General features: G+C 44.2%; 1 protein-coding gene across 4 annotated transcripts in view; it reads left to right on the top strand.

The window, feature by feature from the left end:
* Positions 1-12,105, top strand: part of si:dkey-81j8.6 (STE20-like serine/threonine-protein kinase) — a 30,305-nt gene extending 18,200 nt beyond the window's left edge. Inside the window, exons 1-17 of one of the 4 annotated variants that reach the window (XR_016497368.1) lie at positions 1,456-1,868; positions 2,629-2,793; positions 3,095-3,143; positions 3,316-3,465; positions 3,722-3,794; positions 3,935-4,129; positions 4,338-4,506; positions 5,334-7,382; positions 7,689-7,819; positions 8,100-8,223; positions 8,888-9,067; positions 9,202-9,331; positions 9,506-9,671; positions 9,838-10,023; positions 10,210-10,335; positions 10,515-10,628; positions 11,586-12,105. Coding sequence is in view for 3 of the 4 variants with exons in the window: in XM_036983867.2 (XP_036839762.2) it covers positions 1,719-1,868; positions 2,629-2,793; positions 3,095-3,143; positions 3,316-3,465; positions 3,722-3,794; positions 3,935-4,129; positions 4,338-4,506; positions 5,334-7,382; positions 7,689-7,819; positions 8,100-8,223; positions 8,888-9,067; positions 9,202-9,331; positions 9,547-9,671; positions 9,838-10,023; positions 10,210-10,335; positions 10,515-10,775 (4,263 nt within the window). In the remaining variant the exon portion in view is untranslated. Of the gene's footprint in view, positions 1-1,455; positions 1,869-2,628; positions 2,794-3,094; positions 3,144-3,315; positions 3,466-3,721; positions 3,795-3,934; positions 4,130-4,337; positions 4,507-5,333; positions 7,383-7,688; positions 7,820-8,099; positions 8,224-8,887; positions 9,068-9,201; positions 9,332-9,505; positions 9,672-9,837; positions 10,024-10,209; positions 10,336-10,514; positions 10,874-11,585 lie in introns of those variants that run through there. The other 3 variants (XM_021610220.3, XM_036983867.2, XM_021610221.3) reach the window with 3 other exon arrangements.
* The last annotated feature ends 54 nt before the right edge of the window (positions 12,106-12,159 follow it).

The following is a 12,159-nucleotide window of genomic DNA, read 5'->3' as shown; positions in this document are numbered from 1 at the left end:
GTCCATGAGTTCTAGAGGATAGACCATATGGTTCAAGAGAAAATTGCCAAACTATAGTAAAAAACATCTAATCAACAATGGCATTATTTTCAAGGAACTAGGGAACTCGTCCAACTATTGACTTTTTTCACAACTGCCACCAGTTTGGCGCCAAAAACATTTACAACAAAGACATATTGACATAGAGAAATAAAAGTGTGTAAAGAAAGTATAAAGTATATTTCATTCTGAAACACTAATGGTATTCACTAAGTTGATGGTTTATATTTAGGATAATATTTTTGTTATTAAAAAATGTATTGTATATATTTTACATGTGATAAGACCATGCAGAGGGCCAGAGAAAATACCCCAATAAAGTACCCCAAAAAGCCACTAAAAAACTTGAATGTTACCAAATCTCTGGTAGTTCACTGGTAAATGTAGAATGTTTCCAGTAATATACCTTCCCTTTGCAACTTAACCAGCACTTTCCACAACAGCCAGCTTCTAATCAGGGTCAGTAGGTGCACCTGGTTTATCTAATTTAAAAAGCTCATATAGGAGACTTCAAATCAAATGTATGGATTCAAGTTAGGTTTGCCTGAGCACTTCTGACCCAGTTCCACAGGTGCTGCACTGAAACCTTGGTGAGCAGAGGGAGTAAAGGTTATCAACAGAAACATAAAACCCTCATGTGTATTTAGAACTGATATAGAAACCATGGTCCTTTCTGCTCAATCTCAACCGCCTCAGCCATCTCAACAAAGCCACTCTCAAATCTTACAATATTTTCCAATCCATTCAGTTACTGAAGTTGTTGCCTTTTTTATAGATGAGTTTGATTTACACAGTTTCTAAATGTGAATACCAAAACGCTATATCCACCAATTTTTCACTTTTGGTCTGGGGCTGATTTTCATGGTTTGTGCTAGGCCCCTTAGTTCCAGTGAAGGGAAATATTAACACTACAGCATACAATGGCATTCTAGTTGATTCTGTGCTTCCAACTTTGTGGGAAGGCCCTTTCCTGTTTTAGCATGACAATGCCCCCATGCACAAAGTGAGGTCCATACGGAAAGGGTCCACATACTCTTGGTCATGTAGTGTATGTGGTTGTCTCACCTAGCTATCTTGAGATGAATGCACTCTGGATAAGAGTATCTGCTCAATTACTAAAATGTCAAATGTAAATGTTCTACATAAAGATCTCATATTACTGTTTGAATCATTTTTTTTTATAAATGTTTTTAAATATTGATGTCACAAATGTATAATTTGTACATTTCATTATTAAACATGTAGTTATTTGTTATATTTGACTGTAAAGCACAACAGTACTACTTATTTCTCTGAGTGAGGCAGATATATATCTCTCAATACACAAAAGATAAACAGGGCATAGGCCTACCCCCCAAAAATGTCTTTCACTGCATGCTTTTTCTTTTTCTCTTTTTTTCTGTGTAGGATGTGGTTAGCACAGTCACTTCCTGCGTCTCTTCTGAGAGGTTTCAGAGACAAGGAGGTGTGCAGGCGAGTCAAAGACCTTTCACATTGGGTCTCCACCCACAGTGGAACTTGATGTTTGGTTCTGCCTGTCCTTACTATCTTGGGCGGGCGTTGTATATAAGAAACGGGTGGTGTTGGCTTTGTTTCTGTGGGCTGCTGTCCACTGTAGCGCTGTAAACGGAGGAGATCCTTGTAGAGTAAGGAGGACAGGGCAAGGTGGGGTGAGGGACATGGCATCCCTTCTGATGCGTATCTTTCGTTTGGGCCCGGAGAAGAAGAGGGTGAAGCATTATGAGAACCTCCGGAGAGACGTGGACCCTCGAGAGACCTGGGACACCCAGGGGGAGCTGGGAGACGGGGCCTTTGGGAAGGTCTACAAGGTACCAGCAGGCTGGGGCCCAATACTCAACTTCTTTTAACTTCTGGTCTGGTCTTGTCTCCTTTCCTCTCCAAACCAAACCAAATCCATAAAAATATTACATTTAAGATGAAAATTCTATCACCTCTGATGGGATGGAGAGTAACTAACTCTGGTTTTAATTCAATATGGAAATGATGGAGTGAAATGATGTCTCAGTGCAAAACAAGAGCAGCCAACCGTGTTACCAAACTTTGAAGTGCTTTTGATTTAAAGCTGTGTTGTGGATCTTCTCGATGGTAGGCAGAGCATAGCATGCATCATGAGGCCATACTGTGGTTTGTCGTTTTCCTGTCAACCCATACAGGCTGAAATATAACTTCCTGTCTTGACGTATAACCCACACGCATCTGCTCTTCTGTTTTTGCAGAAACACCTTGACTGTTGTTGCACTTAGCTGACTGATTTCCAACTTTAATGTGATGGTTTTATTAATCATGTGTAAATTGTAAATGTAGAATACTGTATTATTATTGAATCCAAGATGCAAAGAACTAGGGCCACCTAGATTAGAGTGATGTCATGTGTATCTCTCTCACTGGTATATGAGTTCAAGGTATTGTTTGTGATTGTTTGTGATTTTTAACTGTCTTTTTTCATACAAAGCATTTTGATGCGAAGCCTGCGAGAAGATGATAAATAACATATAATATATAGACTAAAGCCAGTATAATGTAGATGGAACCGTAGAGACCATAGTGTATTCCTCTGTCTGTATTCAGGCCCAGAACCACACCACTGGGGCCCTAACTGCTGCTAAAGTGATGGAGGTACGCAACGAGGAGCAGCTTGACGACTATATCACCGAGATCGACATCCTGGCAGCCTGCCGCCATAACAACATCCTTGGGTTGTTGGACGCCATCTTCTTTGAGGGTTGGCTGTGGGTGAGGTCTTTTTCAGCTGTTTGACTCCATTGCTAGGTGTCAATATTAATACACTGGGTCAGGACTTTTTGGAGGAGTTTCAGTGAACTATGTGAAATCTGTGAAATCTGTCATTCTGCCCCTGAAGAAGGCAACCCACTGTTTCTAGGCCGTCATTGTGAATAATCATTTGTTCTTAACTGACTTGCCTAGTTAAATAAAGGTTAAGTAAAAAATACATACAAAAACTATCCATTATATATATACAGTTAAGGCTTTTGATGATTGATTGTTGAAGATTCTATCTCTTTCTGTCCCATAGATCCTGGTTGAGTTCTGCCCAGGAGGGGCCTTGGATGACATCATGTTAGGTGGGAGCCAAAGCGTCATGCACTCCTTGGTTTCCATTTCTTTCGTTTTTCCTCCTCTGGGAAGCCCCTGCTTGTCCTTATATGTTATTGTGTTTGTGTATATGTGTGTGTGTGTGTGTGTGTGTGCGTGCGTGTGTGCGTGTCCATGTGTGTGTGTGTGTGAACCCCCCAGAGCTGGAGCGGGGCCTGTCTGAGCAGCAGATCAGTGAGGTATGCTGTCAGACCCTGCAGGCTCTGTGCTACCTTCACCAGCACCACATCATCCATAGAGACCTGAAGGCAGGCAACATCCTCCTCACCATGGAGGGACACGTCAAACTGGGTACAAAACTACACAGCACACTCCTACAACTACTGGATTATAATCTCTCTCTCTCTCTCTTTGTCTCTCTTTGTCCGTCTTTTCTCTCTGTCTCTGTTCGATTCTCTCTCCCGGATTTTCCATCCATCCGTCCGTTTACCTGTCTACCTGACTGTGTGTCTGTCTAAATGTTGTTTATAAGTCTATCCTAGTGTCTCTCTTATAGTGTATCAGTGCCTCTCATTGAGTCCTCTCAAAGCCCTGTTTCAATCCCCAGCCGACTTCGGAGTGTCTGCCAAAAACATACACACCCTCCAGAAAAGAGCCACTTTCATTGGAACCCCTTACTGGTTTGTCTTACTCCTATCATTTTTGTATATGTTTAAATGTTGTTAGCATGCAGCCACATTCCCATGTGCATTCTTTTTCAACAACCCCAATGTCTAAATTTGTCCGTCTGTCCCTCTGTCTGCCCGTCCGTCCATCCCAGGATGGCTCCAGAGGTGATCCAGTGTGAGACCTCCAAGGAGAACCCGTATGGCCCCAAGGCGGACGTCTGGTCCCTGGGCGTGACGCTGATCGAGGCTGCAGAGATGGAGCCCCCTCACCACTCACTCAACCCTATGAGGGTCCTGCTCAAGATCACCAAGTCCCCCCCACCCACCCTCAGCAACCCACGCCTCTGGTGAGTCAGGGACAGTTAGTCATACATGGAGATGTCTCTATTTTTATGAATCAATGGTGGCTGGTGGCACCTTAAATGGGGAGGGCCAGCTCATAGTATCAAACACATGGAAAACATATTTTCCCATAGGGAATAGGGTGCCATTTGGGATGCGTCACCTGAAACCTATATCCATCCCTGTGGCCCTGCACTGTGTTCCCACTTTCAGGTCCTCCCATTTCCAGGACTTCCTGCGGAGAGCGCTGCAGAAGAACCCTGAGGCCCGGTGGGGAGCCCAGCAGCTCCTGGCGCACCCCTTCCCCTGCGCTGGACGGGATGGTCGAGCCCTGAAGGAACTCATCGCCGAGGCCAAGGCTGAGGTGATGGAGGAGACAGCGGTAAGAGATGGGGGATTCTTCCCAAATGGCACCCTATTCCCCATATAGTTCACTACTTTTGATCAGGGCCCATAGGCTTTGGTCAAAAGTAATGCAGTATATAGGGAACAGAGCTCGCCAACTTGTAGTCCTAAAAAATAGAAATGAGTTACCTTTGGTTCGTTCGGCCATTCCCATGGGGGAAATTCATGGGGAAAGAATGGGGTTTTGGGATAAACGCCGAAAATATGGTCTGTGGTAAAAACAGGCTTAGGAGACCTTATAAGTTTTGTTCTATGTAATAATAGAAGTTAGTTAACATGACCTTTATGAATTATGAAGCCTTTATGTGCTTGTTTTGATTACATAAATGCTTCAAAATTCACAAAAAGTGATGAAGATTATATCATAGAACAAAACGTATAAGATCTCCTATGCCTGTTTTTACCAAACCTTGTTTTCGGCATTTGTCCATAACCCCTCCAAACCCCCCATTCATTTCCCCATAGGCTTAGGTCAACGAGCCATGGTGGAGTACAGAAAGACGGCATTACTATTGCTCTCCATAGAGTGCCATTTGGGATGCAGACTTGATTTGAGGGAGTGATGCCTTTCTAATAGAGATCTGCTTCGATCTAAAACGTGTTGCGAAAGTTTCTCTATTTCTGCTTCTATACAGTATACTGTAGGTGGAAGTTCACACATCAACTTTCCAACATTTTGTCCTTTGAGTGTTTTTATTTGTCTTCAAGTAGATAGGACAGAAAATAGATGCAATTGAAATTGCCTCCTAAAGTCTGTCTTAAATGAACAACAATGGTAACACATCCTATTATTTTCTCTGCCAGTCCCTGATTGACCATGGGGGCTCTCTAGACGAGGACACGATTGTGGGGTTGGATGGAGGGACTGCCCAGTCTGAGAAGGGGCAGGAAGAAGAGACAATGCAGGTACCAGAGAAACCTCAGGAGGGCCCATCTATCATACAGGCTGGTATGAGTCCACCACCACCTCCACCCAACCCTGACCCAGTCTCTTCCTCCACCCCAGTGAAAGATGGGACCAGGGTGGAGACTCCCAACACGGACAGGGCCAGAAAGTTGGCCAGGCGTCTGTCGGTCTGGGAGCCAGGGACCTTTCTCTCCTTTCTGACCACCGGGTCTCGGCGCTGCAAGTCCGGTCTCTGGGGAGACACACCCTCAATTCCAGCCAATCAGACCCAACAGAACAAGGAGGACAGTCCCACTGGCCAATCAGAAGAGCAGGAAGTGACACATCCAGCGGGAGAGAGAGATGCAGGTGATGCGGAGAAGGATCTGTGTGAGAATGTTGGGAGGGGCAGCTTGGAGGGAGGGATCACTCAACCCATCCCTGAAACAAATGACACAGGAGATGATGCAGAAGAAAAGGTTGAGGGGCAGAAAAAAGAGAAGGATGAAATTTCAAATGACTGTGAGGCCCAAGACCTTGACCTGGAAGTGGTTTCTTCTTCTGAACAGGAAATAGTAGGCATCCACACTGATATGAACCAAAACAGTACCAATGACTCTGTTGGTGATGCACTTGACTCAGACAATAAACAACCAATTTCTGAGGCTCAATGTTCAGTTAAGGAAATTGGTATCCTTAAATCAGCACCAAATAATGATACTAAGCATAGGGTAGAAGAAGCTCCTCGCCAGTTAGTGCACAAACAAAGTCCACTGGTTATAGCCTTGTCTTTGGAAATGCCCCGCCCATCCACAAAAGAGAGAGGAGAAACCCAGCACTCAGTGCTAGACTTTCTGGATCTCTCCACTCATAACCACTTCAAGATGGCCACCAGTGGGAAGGCTGAGGAAGAGACAAAACAGAGCAAAGATGAGAGGACGGAAGGGACCGAGGAGGAAATACAAAAGGAGAGGGGAGAGGAGGAGCAGGAGCAGGACAAGGATGAGAAGATTTTAGAAGAGAATGAACTACATGCTAAGAGAGATGAAGAGGCAAAGCACGAGGGGAGTATGGTAGAAGAAAGGGATAAGATGCAGATAAATAAAGAAGGAATACAAGACAAGCCATATGTAGAAGAAGAACAGGAGGTCAAGGTGGAGTTAAAGACAAGCGAGGGAGAGACAAGCAACTGTCCAGACATTGAGAAAACTCCAGACAAAGGAATGGACTTAAAAGAACATGAAGCAAGTCCTGAAATGGAGGACGGAGAATCTAAGAGTGATATTGAAGAGACTGTACAATCAGAACAAACAGGAGAAATACAGACTGAAACAGAGAAGCAAAGAAGTGAATCAACAATGGAAGTTGAGACCCGTGAAAAGGAGAAGTGTTTGAGGGCAGACACAGAAGATAAAATCCTTGATATCAAAGTGACTGAATGTGAAAATGTAGAGAGAGCAGAGGACAGAACAGTGGGAAAAGATGAACAGAGTAAAGAGGAGGACCTTGGATTAGAAAGTGATAACATTGTGATTATCCAAGCACAAGAATCCAATATGATCATAAAGCAGGAACCAAAAGAAGAGAGAAACAAACAAGAAGACTGTAAGGGAGAAGAGAAGATGACTGACCCCCCAACTGGAGAACCTATGATGAGGGTAAACTTGACCTTGGAGTCAAATAGTGGGAGGGAGGAAGGAGGGAAAGAGGAAGGAGGGAAGAAGCTGGAGGAAGGAGGTAAGGAGGAGGAGGCAGGTCAGACCCAATTAAACATATTGACCGAACAGAGCTCAACTAGATCTCAGGGAACAGCTACAGACACAGTACACCTGAACTCAGCATCAAATGGAAACTGGCACCAAGTGACAGACAATAAACCCAAGATGGCTGCCACTGATGACCAAGCTGACATGACAGAGAAAGACAACTCAACATTGACAGTCTCAACAATGTCAAGACCTGTAGAGGTGAGTGATAGTGATCAGGGCAGGCTGTCACCCATTGGTTCCCCAAGTGAATATAATACAGAACATAAAACATAAGGGTACAATTTATTAAGGTTAAAGAGACATTCCACTCCAAAATCAAAGTTTCTCAGGTGCTTTCAAAACTCAAAAGTAGTCCACTTCTGAAAACATCTGACAAAAGTAGATTTTAGAGTGTAATTTCCCTTTAAGAGAGGTAATAAGAAGTGTTGTGTGCTTCCCTAGATAGATTACAACAACTAAACAGAAGCACTTTGTGACTGTAATCTTTTCTTTGTTGTATTCCAGGAGTTGATCCATAACAGGAAGACGGTCAAAAGGACCCGGAAGTTCATGGTGGACGGCCGAGAGGTCAGCGTCACCACGTCAAAGGTCCTGAAAGAGACCGATGGGAAAGAGCGGCGCATGCGGTCTGCCAGGTAAAATTTTCCCTCTGGAAACAAGGCTTGGGCTCCAATGAAAAAATAACTAGATTAAGGATAGACTCATAATTTCAAATACATTTTGGATGGGAGACTTAAACACATTCATATTCAATGCATTCACTTCATTATTATGTTCAATCTCCCGTGTGTGTGTCCGTGTCCGTGTGTGTCCGTGTGGGTGTGTGTGTGTGTGTCCGTGTGTGTCCGTGTGTGTCCGTGTGTGTGTGTGTGTGTCCATGTGTGTCCGTGTGGGTTTGTGTGCCTGACTATGCAGGCGCCAGGAGCTGCAGGCTTTAAAGCTCCTTCAGAGGGAGGAGCAGAGAGAGTACTCCCAGATGGAGCAGCGGCTGCAGCAACAGAGAGAGATGATGTTCCGACAGATCGCCCAGGAGATGACAGTGAGTAGTGGGACCCAGAGTCCCGTTTGCGGAATATTTAGATAAAGCCTGGAATAAAATAAAAAGGGCTACCTGTAATTTAATTATAATATCATATTTAGCTTCTATATAGCAAATGGCACGTACTGTATGTATATACTGTAAATTGTGTGTAAGCCTGTCTCCCACTTGAATCTTCTCTTTGTGCCAGACTGGGTTCAAATGCCTTCTGTTTAAATGTTGTATTTATTTATCTGTATATGTATGTATGTATGTATGTATGTATGTATGTATGTATGTATGTATGTATGTATGTATGTATGTATGTATGTATGCATGTATGTATGTATGTATGTATGTATGTATGTATGTATGTATGTATGTATGTATGTATGTATGTATGTATGTATGTATGCATGTATGTATGTATGTATGTATGTATGTATGTATGTATGTATGTATGTATGTATGTATGTATGTATGTATGTATGTATGTATGTACAGTATGTATATGTTTACTGCTCTAGGGATATAGTTATTTTTTGGATAACATTATTTACTATTATGTATTCTTTAAAAAATATATATATTTCACTCTTTATACGATTCGCACTGCAAAGAACACTGGAAGAATTATCACTGATTTATCACAGCAAATTTGGTGTGTTTTGTGTGCATTGTGCAGGGCAAGAAGCAGTATTACGACGGTGAGCTGGAGCGGGTAGAAAAGCAGTATGTTCAGCAGAGCAGCCGCATGGAGACAGAGCACACAGCCAGGCTCAGAGAGGACGCACGCAGACTCAAGAGCCAGCAGGAGCGAGAGCTGAACCGCAAGGCTGCTGTACTGAAGGCTCAACCCAGAGAAGTACACCGATTCGCACGCAAACACACGCACGCACAACATGCACGCACGCACGCACAACACGCACGCACGCACACACACACACACACACACAGAGAGCCCTTGGTATATCTTGTTTCTTCTTGTGTTCATCCCAGGAGGCGCGTTACTTGCAGAAGCAGCAGCAGGAGCTCAATGAGACGCTCCAGAAAGGAGTCCAGGAACACAAGAGGAAGGTGGCCTCTATGGAGTGGGATATCACTGTCAAGACCCAGCAGCTTAAGAGAGGTACACACATGCACGCACACGATCAGCACACACTCACGTACGCATGCACCTACGCACTCACAAATTGGTTACGATTATGGGCTGCTTTATGAAAATGGTTAGGCCCAAATTACAGACCGACAGGAAATTAGACATTGACCACAACGGTGACATTGACTGTGTTTGCGCCTATAGAAACTTTGATTCATTCACATATATGGGCCCCTTGCCTGCAGCCCGGGAATCAGTAATTTGGGAGATGGAGCAACGTCATCTGCAGGAGAAGTACCACCTCTTCAAGCAGCAGGTGAAGGAGCAGTATTCACTGCAAAGACAACAGCTTACCAAGAGGCACAGCAAAGTGAGTTGAAATGCTCTCACTAAGAACCCTAACCCCCCAAACTTGCATACTCAAATGCACACACAGAGACACACACACACACACACACACACACACACACACACACACACACACACACACACACACACACCATGACCATGATCCCCTCTCCCCTGTCCTTTCCCAGGATACAGACAGGGCGTCCCAGTTCCATCGGGCATTGCAGGATGAGCAGAGGGCCCAACAGGCCCAGGAGAGGACCCAGCTCCAGCGAGCCCAGCGCACCGAGGCCAAGGCCAGGCTGGCCCACTTCAAGCAAGAGTTGAAGACACTGGGCCTGAGCGGGCAAGAGCACAGGCAGCGCCTCACACTGGTTAGTACAGAGACTTGTATGGCTTCTCAGTTCCCAAATAGTTAACATTATTTTCTGTGCTCAATTGGCCACTAGTAATTGTTTGTTTGGCAATCATCTTTGTCTCTGTCTCTGTCTCTTTTTCTCTCCCTCTCTCACAATTTATATTTCTTTCTCTCTCTCTCTATCTCTCTCTCTGTATGTCAGTTTATGTCGGAGGAGGAGGGCATTCAGCGAGCTGAGAGGCAGAGTTTGCAGCAGGTCCATGAGGGCCAGCTGAGGGAGGTGCAGGAGCAGTGTGACGGCAATATGACTGAACTCCAGGAGCTGCAGGTACACTACACTACACACCATGTGCTAGCAAGCTCACTGGGTTGTAGATATTCATATTATATCTACTATAAACTGGTATACTCTATAATAGAATGTTTTCATATAATCAAATAAGCATAATTGGTTATATAAAAAAATTAAAAAACATTCATGCATGTGTGCTCGGGTGTGTGTTTCAGAATGAGAAACTGCAGCTGTTAGTTGATATGGAGAAGAAGAAGATTCGGAGACTGGAGGATGAACACACACTAGAGCTGAACGAGTGGAAAGACAAGCTGGCCTGCAGGAAAGAGGTATGGGAGACAGAGAAAGAAGAGAGTTTGTGTGGGAATAGTGTGTTGAATGACAAAACAAGTAAGGAGATAGGAGACCGTGAGTGGATATTGTTCAATGTTCAGCTGCCATATCCATTAGCCATGCACACCATGGTAACAGATTAATGATGAGAGGCAGTATTTATTTATTTTATTTTCTATTTTATTGTTATACTTTTTACCCATTTTTCTCCTAATTTTCTTGATATCCAATTGTCCTATCGCTGCAACTCCCATACGGACTCGGGAGAGGCGAAGGTCGAGAGCCATGCGTCCTCCGAAACATGACCCGTCAAGCCGCGCTGCTTCTTGACACAGTGCTCGCTTAAGCCAGCTGCACCAATGTGCCGGAGGAAACACCGTAAAGCTGGTAACCAAAGCCAGCGTGCATGCGCCCGGCCACCACAAGGAGTCTCTAGAGCGTGATAGGACATTACAGCCGGCCAAACCCTCCCCTAACCCGGACAACACTGGGCCAATTGTGCGCTGCCTCATGGGTCTGCCGTTCGCAGCCGTGCCTTAGACCGCTGTGTCACTCAGGAGGCAACAGGGCAGTATTTTAAATCTGAAACATGCTCCCGTTGCACTTGTTGTCCTTGGAGATCTGAAAAGGTTCATTAAGGTCAGGTATGGCTCCAAGGAGAAATGTTGTCATATCCATTAGACATGCATACACTTCTAACAGCTTGCTGTTTGAAGGGACATCAGGGCTACACTTTGAATCCCAAAACATGTTCCTTTGCACTTGTTGACTTGACCTCGATGACTTGAACGTTTCAATGAGGGTATATGGTCTGTTTGTCCATCCGTGTTTGAACGTGTTTATGCCTGAGTGTGCAGGCATAGTCTGGTATAGTGTGTGTCTATGTGTCTGTCTGTCCATCTGTCGTCCTTCCATCTGTCTGTGTTTGAATATGTTTCTGTCTGTGTGTGCAGGTGTTGGAGGAAGACCTGGCTCGCCGGAGGAGAGAGAAGGAGGGAGCGAAGAGACGGGGGAGTGAGCCTGAGTCCCGGTTTGCACCTCGACGCTCACGATTCTTCTCAAGCCTCAACTTCTCTTAACTGACCACGACCAAAAGAGAAAACAATCCTGAAAAATCTAACTGCTTTTTATATCACACTCTTACAGGGAACTCACATACGTGTATATAAACAACATACTATCATTTTACCCTGACAGTGCCTGACATTTTTTAAAGGACCTAAACTCATTATACAGAGGAGTGAGTATAAGAGGAATTACTGACAATATTTTTTATTTTTGTCAAATATTGTATATGCCTCTCTTGCAAGAGAATAGAGGACATGTTTGTACATATTTCAATAGTTGACCACTGAAGGATGTGTAAGCAAGCTACTTTAGTATGTGTTCTTTCAAACACTGTTGTGGGGCAGATATTTCCCTTCTATTATTTTGAACCTAATGTTTGCAATAAATTACAAATGTTGGTCATCATCTATTGCTGAGTATCCTGTGATTGTGAGCACATGTCCTCCTGGTGGCTGAAGA

The sequence above is a fragment of the Oncorhynchus mykiss genome, chromosome 7 (genome assembly GCF_057628025.1).
Source record: "Oncorhynchus mykiss isolate SJ-2025 chromosome 7, ASM5762802v1, whole genome shotgun sequence".
Lineage (NCBI taxonomy): Eukaryota > Metazoa > Chordata > Actinopteri > Salmoniformes > Salmonidae > Oncorhynchus > Oncorhynchus mykiss.
Note: the sequence above shows the minus strand (reverse complement) of the source record. Positions and strands in the feature narration are given on the sequence as shown.